Source organism: Triticum aestivum, chromosome 5A, assembly GCF_018294505.1.
Source record: "Triticum aestivum cultivar Chinese Spring chromosome 5A, IWGSC CS RefSeq v2.1, whole genome shotgun sequence".
Lineage (NCBI taxonomy): Eukaryota > Viridiplantae > Streptophyta > Magnoliopsida > Poales > Poaceae > Triticum > Triticum aestivum.
This window is the reverse complement of record NC_057806.1, coordinates 635,215,839-635,228,446: the sequence shown is the minus strand read 5'-3', so window position 1 is coordinate 635,228,446 and position 12,608 is coordinate 635,215,839. Positions and strand designations below refer to the sequence as shown.

General features: G+C 44.4%; 1 protein-coding gene across 1 annotated transcript; it reads left to right on the top strand.

Annotated features, from left to right (window-relative positions):
- Positions 1–479: 479 nt before the first annotated feature.
- Positions 480–2,168, top strand: LOC123108096 (uncharacterized). Its single transcript, XM_044529950.1, has 4 exons — positions 480–931; positions 1,025–1,114; positions 1,214–1,353; positions 1,454–2,168. Exons 1-4 carry the CDS (start codon positions 532–534, stop codon positions 1,997–1,999), a joined length of 1,176 nt encoding a protein of 391 aa, XP_044385885.1. The 5' UTR covers positions 480–531; the 3' UTR covers positions 2,000–2,168.
- The last annotated feature ends 10,440 nt before the right edge of the window (positions 2,169–12,608 follow it).

Here is a 12,608-nt window from a genome sequence, read left to right as displayed (position 1 = left end):
TAATAGTTTGTTTCCTCTTCTACAAGCTTGATTGGTGTAAATTTAACTAGTCAAGTTATTTTTGTCACAAAAGTAGTCCTCGAGAATTTTTAGATTTAACCGAACATGGATCTAGTTCTCTCCAAAACAACCCTAGATTACTATGTTATCTTTGACTGGCAAAAGGTTTGAAATGACTTCATCATTAAGGAGATGATGTATTGACATCATTGTTTTGAGTTTTTCTCCTTCCGTACTAGATGAAGTTTATCAAGGATGCCCGACATGTTTATTATGTAACAACACTAGCATGGGAAAATCATGCTCCAAACAAAATGAATATTTTCAAAGCAAATCATTGGCATTCTGCCTTTAATTTTTTTGAGAAGTCCTGTTTTTTTTGACAGGATGAGTTCAAATTTGCAGAAACTTTGGAAAGCTAACCGACTTATTTGGGCCACAGGCTGGGCTATCCGGAATCCATTAGGCCCATTATTTAGGCTCGTTCCTCTTCCTGTCTTCTTCCCTCCCAAATCAACCAACTGAATCTCTATGCTTCTTGAAATCGGTTACAGCGGGAGAGGCTCTGTCCGTCGTCTATATACCCTCCCTCGCCTTCCTTCCTCCCCTCCCCTCCCATTGTATCTCGTAGCTTCCTTCCTTCCGCTCCCTCCCTCTCCTATTCACCTGGGCGTTCTTGCGAAGCTGTTCGACCGAGGCGAGATGGTGGGCAAGCGGAAGGCCGACGACAACCTTACCGGGACAAGGCACCCGGCTGCGCGGAGGGATCCTACATCCGGCAGCGACCTGCCCGGTACATCGGCGAACAATACAGGGCCGGCGGCGAATGCAGCCGGCGACGGCATTGCTGGGATTTCGCCGGACATGGCGTTCCTGTTGGAGGTGACTTCAGGCTACGGCTACGCCGGCGGCTCTTCCCAGTTCGATGGAGGTGGGTGCCCAAGAAATCAAAGCATACGACCGAGCGCGTCGTTCGTTCTTGCGTTTCTTGGATTGTGACATCCCGTACCTTCGTTTCTTGCAGCTGCTCGCGGGGCCGGGGGCGGGTCAGGGTACAGGGGATTCTCCCAGCCGCCATCTCAGGGGATGCTCCGGCCGCCGCTGGGCAATCCAGGTGAGTTCCCTCCCAAGAAAAGTGTCAAATTCTTTCTGATCCCTGCGGTTCTTGCTTCTTCATTGACGTCGGAGTTCGATTTCTTGGTTTCTGTTGCAGCCGTTGGGAGTGCGCCCTTCCCGTACCGGTACCACGCGCCGACCGGCAATGGTTCGCTCTCCGGCCTGACCCAGAGCCAGATCGCCGGCCCCAGGCAGACAGGAACAGGGCAGCCGCTCGGCCACTCCGGCTCCGACGGGGTAATTTGCTATGCATTATTTTCCATGCATTCGTTATTTGGGCTTGTCCTGCAGCGATGAACTCATTGATTTCTTGTTGGATCTTGGCATTGGTGAGCAGCCTTCTTCGGCGATGTCTTGCGCCAGCAACGTGCTTCCGCAGCACCCGGAGATCCGCTACGTGCCTCCGCGTCCAGTTCCCAGCTACGGCGGTGCGACTCAGGGTCAGGACATCGCCATTGGTCACCAGCACCAGCCCCAGCTCGACCACCGCCTCCGCCAGCCTTCTTCTGCAGCGCCGGCACAGGTTGCCGTCGGCCCGCACACATGGGGACCATGTGCTCGATGGTGCCGTCTTTGCCCAGCGCCCGCCACGCGGGTTTATTGCTCGGCGCCCTTTTGCGAGGTTTGCTACAGCCGTCTCTTCGTCGCCGACGACGTGCCTCAGCAGCACGCGCAAGCCGGCGGCTACGCGCCTCGGGGGGCAGTGCCTGCCAGTGAGCAGCAGTACCGGGCTGCGGCCATTAGGCCTTCTTCCAGCTCCAGCTCCAGCTCATCCGTCGATTCGGGCCCGATCTGCCAGGCTTGCGGCCACCTCATCCGCACCCGCAACAGGATGTGCAGGTCTTGCCACCGCGGCGGCCCGCCACCGCCAGGGCTCGGCTAGCTCATATCTCGTTGCTCCGATGAGTGTACGGCATTACTGTGAGAGTGAGAATGTCTTGTGAACTCTGGTAGCCATTTCTGCTTGCTCTGTTTTGACTTTTGACAAAGATGCTGCCTTGAGTAGAGATGATTCTTGTGATGATACTCGTAATGGTGTGGCCAAATGTGGCAATACATACATACATACATACATACATACATACATACAGTAGATCAGTGTCACTTTATATTCGTTGATCTTTGGTTCTTTTCTGACACTTTTGAATTTGCCTCAAGTGTTTGTCTGGTTCACTTTCAGTTAAACCAGGTGAATACTCAAAGCTTAGTTCAGACTATAACAGTATGCTATGGCCAATAACATATGCAGATATGCTACATCATTCAGAGGGTTGTCATCAGCAAATGATTTGGCGCGGAGAATAGGCTGATACGTATTAGCGATTCAGTTTCACCTGATATCTAGGTTTTCTCTTAAGAAAGTGCTTTAGCGTGGATTCTGCTGATGATTTATGCAATACACGTAAACTTTTGCAAAATCTTCTCTAATAATTATATACAGTATTGATGTTCATTTCAGAGTTTTTTAGGGAAGACTTTCATGGCTAGTTTATTAAAATTAAAACAACATTACATCGTCTAAGATCTTAGAGACGAGACAGCCCCCAGGAAAGCGATGTCTTATTACAATAACTAAAATTTCCTAGCACATGTGCCGCTTGATTTGCAGAACAAAATTAATGCTTAAATTTGGCCTTCCCAATTAACGCTGAAACATCAACACACTCCGCAAAAACTGCTGAAGCCGCAACACGCCATCTTGATTGGCCAGTGGAAAATTCAATCACATTAAGAGAGTCTGGTTCTACCTCACACGAGAAAATCCCAGCGTATTTGCAAAATGCTCCGGAATTTCAAAAAATGTGCGTATTTTCCAAAAGAAAAATCACAAACTTAAGAAATGTTTGCATTTCAAAAAAGTTGATAATTCTTTTAAAAAGGTATGTTGTTTGCAATTTGTGTTCAACATCAATTTTTGGAAATATATTAACAATTTCAAAAAGCGTTCAAATTTGTAAAAATTCATACGCAATTTGAAATTACAAAATTGTTGACAAATTTTGAGAAATGGTTAGGATATAAGAAAATGTTCATATCGATTGATAATGATGGAAATTGCAAATAACAGAACCAATCAAATTAGAAAAAATTACATGCTCACGGATGCACCCGTCTGGCCTAGTCTATCACATTCCTATGAACTGGTGGGGTTTTTGGGCTATGGATAAATGTGCTCAACTTCTGGTGGCAGTCTGACATGGACATATGAGGCATCAATGCCAGATCTGAACGAATTCCGACACTATATGCAAGTTGCGTCACGTCGGCCCATTTATCGGCCATTTTTCATGAGAAAACTCCAAAAATGCAAGAATTATCGAAAACTCGAACAACTTGGCATGATGCGTCGAATTGATCATAGGAACTGGTGAAAAAAATTTGGATCATTTGACAGATGGCAAAAAACAACATGCTTTCAAATGGACCCTTCTGGCATTCTTGAACATGATCTAGTTTTGGACATTCTTCAAATGACCCCAACTTTTGTAAGAAGGTGGACATGCCAATGGTAGGCATTCATGCCGGATTTGATGATTTCCAACACCGTATGTAAGTTATGACACGTCGGGCCATTTATCAGCCTCTTTTGACCGAGAAAACTCCAGAAAATGATTTTTTTTTCAAAAAAACAAGACAATTTTACATGGTGTCTTTAATTGGTCATATAAGCTCATAAAAAAATTGGGGTCATTTGACAGAATCCAAAAAAACTTGCTCTCAAATGGAGCCTTCTGACCTAGCGGAACACCCTTTGTTGAACATTGTGGTTTTTTGGACATTCGTGAAATGAACTCAACTTTTTAGGTAGGTGGGCATGCCCATGATAGGTTTGAAGGAAAAAAAGTATTTAAAATCATAATTTAAACAAGTACTTAAAATTGTTAGTTTATTTTCCCCTGTTTGACTGTTTCCACCCGTGACAATGGACCGGCCCTGTCGGATGGCCTCTAGTGAAAAAAGTATTTAGTTTGTGAATTTTTTGTCAAATTCATGAACTTTTTTCCAATCGATGAATTTATTTTGATTTCATTTTTTTTTCAAATCGATGAACTTTTTCAATTGCGCAAACTTTTTTCCTCCATGGAGCTAGGGGTGGGCATTAAAAAACGACAAACCGAAGTCCGAACAGATACCGAAACAGAAAAAAAATCAAAATTTTTGTTTTTTGTGAGGGTATTGGAAAATTTCTGCCACATAGCGACCAACGTGCTCATATGCAGGGACTTTAATTCGGAATTCCCTATCCGACGCACTTTGCCTCAAAATGTTGATGTTTCACATAGGAGATCGATCAGTTGTTAGAATTGGGCCGGCATGTTTAGGCGTTTAACCGTTCCCGGTTTTGGGAACCTTCTAGAGGTTTCTAGCCAGTTTTCTACTGTTTTGGGAAACTCCTAGAAGGTTCCTGGACCGGGTTTTTTCTGTTCGGTATTTTTTTGTTTTTTTGTTTTACATTTCTCTTCTTTTTTTGATTTTCGGTTTATTCTATTAACTGTTTTTTCACATCCATAGATTCATTATTATTCTCAATTAAAGTGGACAAAGGCATATCATTGGGATCAAAAGAAACACTCTTATTAGCAAACAATTTCATAAATTCATCCATCTTTCCACTCAAAATATTAATCTCTTCAATAGCATGAACTTTTTTTACTACTGAATCTTTCGATGTGCCATTGAGAATAATTAACCATAATATTGTCTAGGAGTTTAGTAGCTTCTTCTAAAGTGATTTCCATAAAAGTGCCTCCTGCGGCTGAATCTAAAAGATTTCTAGAAGCAAAATTCAATTTAGCATAAAAATTCTGTACAATCATCCATAAATTTAAACCATGTGTAGGGCAATTACGTATCATTAATTTCATCCTCTCCCAAGCTTGTGCAACATGCTCATGATCAAGTTGCTTAAAATTCATAATATCGTTTCTAAGAAAGATGATCTTAGTGGGAGGAAAATACTTAGAGATAAAAGCATCTTTGCACTTATTCCATGAATCAATACTATTTTTAGACAAATAAGAAAACCAAGTTTTAGCACGATCTCTAAGTGAAAACGGAAATAGCTTTAATTTAGCAGTATCATTATCCACATCTTTCTTGTTTTGCATATCGCACAAATCAACAAAGTTGTTTAGATGGGTAGCGACATCTTCACTAGGAAGGCCGGAAAATTGATTTTTCATGACAAGATTCAACAAAGCAGCATTAATTTCACAAGATTCAGCATCACTAATAGGAGCAATCGAAGTGCTAATAAAATCATTGTTGTTGGTATTGGAAAAGTCACATAATTTAGTATTATCTTGAGCCATCGTGACAAACAATCAATCCAACACACAAGCAAACAAAAAGCAAGCGAAAAGAGGCGAACGAAAAAGGGCAAATAAAATGGCAAAGGTGAAGTGGGGTAGAGGAAAACGAGAGGCGAATGGCAAATGATGTAATGCGAGGGAGAAGAGTTTGTGATGGGTACTTGGTATGTCTTGACTTAAGCGTAGATCTCCCTGGCAACGGCGCCAAAAATCCTTCTTGCTACCTCTTGAGCATGCGTTGGTTTTCCCTTGAAGAGGAAAGGGTGATGCAGCAAAGTAGCGTAAGTATTTCCCTCAGTTTTTGAGAACCAAGGTATCAATCCAGTAGGAGACTACACGCAAGTCGCCTAGTACCTGCACAAACAATCAAGAACCCCCTAGGGCGCGCCCCCTGCCTCGTGGGCCCCTCGGAGCTCCACCGACGTACTTCTTCCTCCCATATACCCCAAACGATCAGATACGGAGCCAAAAACCTAATTCCACTGCCGCAACTTTCTGTATCCGCGAGATCCCATCTTGGGGCCTGTTCCGGAGCTCCGCCGGAGGGGGCATCGATCATGGAGGGCTTCTACATCATCATCCAAGCCTCTCCGATGAAGTGTGAGTAGTTTACTTTAGACCTACGGGTCCATAGTTAGTAGCTAGATGGCTTCTTCTCTCTTTTTGGATCTCAATACAATGTTCTCCCCCTCTCTCGTGGAGATCTATTCGATGTAATCTTCTTTTTGCGGTGTGTTTGTTGAGACCGATGAATTGTGGGTTTATGATCCAGTCTATCTATGAATAATATTTGAATCTTCTCCAAATTCTTTTATGTATGATTGGTTATCTTTGCAAGTCTCTTTGAATTATCAGTTTGGTTTGGCCTACTAGATTGGTTTTTCTTGCCATGGGAGAAGTGCTTAGCTTCGGGTTCGATCTTGCGGTGTCCTTTCCCAGTGATAGAAGGGGCAGCAAGGCACATATTGTATTGTTGCCATCGAGGATAACAAGATGGTTTTTTTATCATATTGCATGAAACTATCCCTCTACATCATGTCATCTTGCTTAAGGCGTTACTCTGTTTTTAACTTAATACTCTAGATGCATGCTGGATAGCGGTCGATGAGTGGAGTAATAGTAGTAGATGCAGGCAGGAGTCGGTCTACTTGTCTCAGACGTGATGCCTATATACGTGATCATACCCAGATATTCTCATAACTATGCTCAATTCTGTCAATTGCTCAACAGTAATTTGTTCACCCACCGTAGAATACTTATGCTCTTGAGAGAAGCCACTAGTGAAACCTATGGCCCCTGGGTCTCTTTCTCATCATATCAATCTCCATTACTTTATTATTGCTTTGCTTTTTTAATTTGCCTTTTACTTTTTACTTTGCATCTCTATACCAAAAATATTATTTATCATCTCTATCAGATCTCACTTTTGTAAGTGACCGTGAAGGGATTGACAACCCCTAAGCGCGTTGGTTGCGTTGAGCTATTGTTTTTGTGTAGGTACGAGGGAATCACGCGTAGCCTCCTACTGGATTGATACCTTGGTTCTCAAACACTGAGGGAAATACTTACGCTACTTTGCTGCATCATCCTCTCCTCTTCGGGAAATCCAACGCAGTGCTCAAGAGGTAGCAAGGTTTCACTAGTGGCTTCTCTCATGATAGCATATATTACGGTGGGTGAACAAATTAGTGCCGAGCAATTGATAGAAAAGCGCATAGTTATGATGATATCTAAGGAAATGATCATGAATATAGGAATCACGTCCGTGTCAAGTAGACCGAAATGATTCTGCATCTACTACTATTACTCCACACATCGACCGCTATCCAACATGCATCTAGAGTATTAAGTTCATAAGAACAGATCAGTAACGCATTAGGCAGGATGACATGATGTAGGGGGATAAACTCAAGCAATATGATATAAACCCCATCTTTTTATCCTCATGGCAATACAATACGTGCCTTGATGCCCCTGCTGTCACTGGGAAAGGACACCGCAAGATTGAACCCAAAGCTAAGTGCTTCTCCCATTGCAAGTAAGATCAATCTAGTAGGCCAAACTAAACCGATAATTCGAAGAGACTTGCAAAGATATAAAATCATGCATATAAGAATTTAGAGAAGAACCAAATAATATTCATAGATAATCAAATTCATAAACCCACAATTCATCGGATCTCGGCAAACACACCACAAAAGAGTATTACATCGAATAGATATCCAAGAACATCGAGGAGAACTTTGTATTGAGAACCAAAGAGAGAGAAGAAGCCATCTAGCTAATAACTATGGACCCAAAGGTCTATGGTAAACTACTCACACATCATCGGAGAGGCTATGGTGTTGATGTATAAGCCTTCCGTGATTGAATCCCCCTCCGGAAGATCGCCGGAAAAGGCCCCAAGATGGGATCTCATGGGTACAGAACGTTGCGGCAGTGGAAAAGTGGTTTCGTGGCTCCCTTGGATGTTTTTAGGGTACATGGGTATATATAGGTGAAAGAAGTACGCCGGTGGAGCTCCGTGGGGCCCACGAGGGCGGGGGCACGTCTACCCCCTAGGCGCGCCCCTGCCTCGTGGAAGCTTCGTGGACTTCCAAACTTGTACTCCAAGTCTCCTGGGTTTCGTTTGTTCCAAGAAAGATCCTCGCGAAGATTTCGTTCCGTTTGATATTCCTTTTCTGCGAAACACTGAAATAGGCATAAAAAAACAACAATTTGCACTGGGCCTTTGGTTAATAGGTTAGTCCAAAAAATAATATAAAAGTGCATATTAAAGCCCATTAAATATCCAAAACAGATAATATAATAGCATGGAACAATAAAAAATTATAGATACGTTGGAGACATATCAGTCCATGATCATGAGGTGATTGGCATTGTGTGACAGCCTGGTTTTTGCCCTCTTTTCTTTGCCTGATTTTTAGTTGGTTTGAATTTGAAATTTGGAGTTTTGAATATTTTCATATGGACTTAAACACTTGGGTACCCCTTGGATTTCACCCAAGTGTCCCATTTCCCTCTCTAACCATTATTCCGACTCTAGTTCACCTCAAAATAATAATTGGAATATTTTTCTTAAATGAAAAATATTCATTTCCCTCTCTTAAACCCTGGTCAGCTCAATGTCCTCCAAAGCAACCCCAATTTTTCTTGCCCACAAAAATCTGAGAAAGTTCACAAATATTCTTTGAACTATAGGGCACCTTCCTGAGCAAAAATATTGCATAACTTTTTGGAATATTTTTGCTACAGAAAATATTTTCTATTTTGGACAGAAATGGTGGTTTCTACAACAACTACTATTTTACTGGCTCCATTGTGGATGATTTTTCTTGTGCTTCATCACCTTAGTAGATGATTGCTAGCCTCCAAAGCCCAGCCCTCAACTCCCAGCCGTTTGACCACAGTAAGCTCTCAAAGTTACTGATCAGAAACTTACTAGGCGGTTGAAATGTATCCTACTGCGTCTGGGTCCAAACCAAAGCGTGGTAATCTTCAAAACTACCATGAACAACAAGCCAGACATGAAATTTGGACTTAGGTCGGCCTGAGGGCAGAGTTCACGCGGTGACCACGTGTGTACATGATGCCAACCTACGTGCCGACGCACTCTGGGTCACGCCCGAGCGTCTGTTGCTCGCATGCTCGCTTCCCCCACCGCCTAGCCTTGCCAAACCTCGCCACATTCTTCTTCCAAGCTATCTTAACTCCCTCCTGGCACTCGCCGACGCTGGAGCTCGCCGCAGCGAGCACATGCGTGGTCCGTGCGCACTATGCTTGTCGTCACCCCAGTGCCCCAGTGCTCGTCCCCGTTCGCCCACAGTCCCCGCATGAGCTGCGTCGCCTTCTCCCCCTCTCACTGACGTCGTTCGTCGCCGGGCGCCATGTCCAGGTGTCCACCGACGGAGCCCGAACCCCCCTCGACGCTCGGCTATAAATGGAGCCCTCCCCAGCCTCCTCGAGCACCATCCACGACTCCCACACACTCCACAACCTCATAGATAGCTATAGCCTGGCCGGGCAGGCCGCGGGCCGCTGTCCCTGAGCTCGAGCTTCCCGGCGATCCCCTCGGGCCGTCTTCATAGATCCGGCCCCTGCCAGGCCAGGGCAACCCTTCCAGGGCCTCCGCCGCTCTCCGGTGGTGTTGTTCCGCCTGGTTGGAGCTCCTGGAGTCGCCTCTGTTCATCGTCGTCTTCGTCTCCGGCGACCTCCGCTCTCTGCCTCCGCTAGAGAGATTGATTCCAACGCCATTCGACCACCCCTAGCTACTCTATGGATACGGATAGGTGCGCCTCCGTCTCCTCTCTCGATCCCTCCCTATCGTTTTGTCCAAGAAGCTCTCGTCGCTGACGTGTGCTCCGGCGAAGCCGTGCCATCCTCTGTTTCTTTCCCCCTCTCCCCCTCACCTGACTAGCGGGGCCCTCTAGTCAGCCACTCAGTACGCGCGCGAAGCGGTACGAGTGGTGGCGCCCCGAGGCTTTACGCCTTGGACGTCACCCCCCAGTCTGCTTTTAATTAAATTCAAATTTCATATTTTTTCAGCGAGCTTCAAACAGCCAAAACTCTTTAACCATAAGCCAAAATGAATTGATTCTTTTTTCATTGTGTTATTTGTAAAGAAATCTAGAAGCTCACCAAAAATGGGATTTTTCCCTACTGTCTAGATTTTCTGGTGAATTTCAGAAGGGTTCTTGATGTGTTCTTTTTGTGTTTATAATTATTTTCAGAGGGTGAGGCTTCTTGAGGATCACCAGGAGGCTTGTGAACCTCATCTGCAATAAGGCAGGCCACAACAACATTTTGATGGTGCCATTACAATATTTGTGATTTTCCTACTTGAATGAATGATTTAATCCATGCATTTAGATCACTATTATGTTATTTATATTCTGTTAGTTGCTTGTTTAAGTTTATATGCTTGATTTACAGAAAGTTTAAAGCTAACTAAGTTGGTAAAGAAACTAGAATTAAATTTTGTTATGAAAGAGTAATATAGTTATGGATATAAGTAATTATATGGAGTTATTTTCTTGCATGAGAAAAATGATAAATTTGCTAGAAAAGATTCTATTTAAAGTAAGGTTTAATCCTAACCAGAGAAGTGTCATGATTTATTGATGTTTATGCTTGGTGTGGAGATAGTTGACTCAGTCATTTCTCTTGATATGTGATGCATATGTTAGTGTTGCATTTCATGGCATATTATGACACCGGTTATTTTCACATTAAGTTGAACCTGATAATAACTCAACTTGAATATATCGTTGACCGGGTCATGGTGCCACTGAATTGAGTTTTTCCTAGTGCAACCACATTTTCCTTTATGGGAAGGCCTTTATTCAGTCTGTTGTCATGCCTCTGGCCAGTGCCTCCAACGAGGAAAGGTTATGGGCATGCGGTACCCTGTCCCGGTAAGCAGACATAACCTTGTGTGCCCGTTGTTGAGATTTTTGGTACCGTGTCCCCGTGTGGGACATTTTATGTTTTGGCCATGACGGTGGTCGTTGTGTCTTTGGTAGACACGGGGCCACCCAGGACTAGCCCAGTGGGGAGTGAGTCGGAGTGGCCGGGAGAAGGTCATGGCAATGGAAGGGTTTCGTCAGAATGCCATTGGTCCACCCGAATGGGAGTGCGAGGCCATGGGTTCCATGGTGTGGGTACAGTGCGCTACCTCTGCAGAGTGTATTAATCTATCGATAGCCGAGTCCACGGTTACAGACACGCTCAAAAGTAGGTCACACCATGGGTCAACATTTAATAAATCTTGCACACTAAGTTATGAACTCTGCACTGTTGATGATGGCAGGAAGGTCATCGGGTTGGTTAAGACCAAGTGTTGGTCGTGGTTGTGATCGCTGGAAAGATCATCGCTTTATACCAAATATGGGTCGTGGTTGTGATCGCTGGAAAGATCACAAGATATTCACAGTTAAGATTGTGAGGTTGGCACGTTTGAGATCCAAGAGTGATCACCATTGGTAAGTCAGTCCAAGGGATTTTTCTCACAAGAGCATGATCACAGCTTGTTGGTTATATTGTTGCATTATTAATAATTGGTTAATTATCATGATATTGTTTGTCATTATGTTTATGTCTGTTGTGATCTTGCAAGTACATTCAATGTACTGACCTAGCATGTCATGCCAGATTTCAGGAAAGCCTTGTTGGAAAGGAGCACTGTCCGAGTCTAGATCGTGTCCACATCTATGTCCCTGTGCTATGGAGTTCCGCTACGACGTTGTTCCACTGCCGCGTAGTTGTTATGATCCAGGCCCTTATGTTCACTAAATAATGTACATATTGTTTAGCCGCACCGTGTGTGCCGCTTGGCCTCGCTACCTATTGTAATATAAACTTTGATCCGCTAGCATCAATAAAGCGGTTGTTTTCTGTACCAAGATGTTGTGTGTTTCTAGAAGACATGGTCTCTGGGCTGGCAATGCATGGTAAACCGGTTGCTCTGAGCCGGGGTGCCACAACGCTTGGTATCAGAGCCGTGCTGACTGTAGGCCACGCTAGACTACGATGTGTTAACTGGACGGTAGATACGAGTTTAAGTTGAGTGCCGGTAGCATTGGTAGCTGGTTGTTGCATTGCATACACTAGTTTTATTTTATGCAAACCTACTAATGGTTGTGAGTGTAGATGGCTCCGGTGCCGTATCCGTGCCTGTTGCAGCTAATGCCGTTCACGTCGCCACATCTCCTTCATAACATGTGGCGTCGGCTGTACCCCCTTGGTGACGATCCAGTTTATCATGTGTACCGGGAGCGTCTAGCTGACTCAGTGTATGAGTATCACGTAGTGGTCACTCTACGCACCAGTTCCGATTCCAGCACTTACACTCGTACCTCTCAGAGCGGTTATGCTTCTACCGCTTCTCAGGCTATCCAGTTTGCTGCATTTAAGGTCCTTGTCGAGCTTCGTTACAACGAGGTCTGAATGCAGAACCACCCAGGTTTCTACTACTATCCTTCTCTGCACGATAATGGTCGTGTCCGTTTCCCTATCGTTAATCCGGAGTCCGATAGTGTTGCTAGACATCTTGCTCGTTATATCACCGCTAGCTATCTTATGATCCATGAGCTGGCTCGAGTGCTGACTCGTGCCCGTACTACTTTGTGCTCTGCTTTAGTCTCTACTAGATCTGCCACTACTCCATCCTCACTGGGATTT

Bases quoted from the DNA above. Each gene is read 5' to 3' on its own strand.
- LOC123108096 (XM_044529950.1), top strand. From the start codon at position 532: ATGCTTCTTGAAATCGGTTACAGCGGGAGAGGCTCTGTCCGTCGTCTA. The intron at 932-1,024 runs GTGGGTGCCCAA...CGTTTCTTGCAG, and splicing joins CTCTTCCCAGTTCGATGGAG to CTGCTCGCGGGGCCGGGGGC. The intron at 1,354-1,453 runs GTAATTTGCTAT...ATTGGTGAGCAG, and splicing joins GCCACTCCGGCTCCGACGGG to CCTTCTTCGGCGATGTCTTG.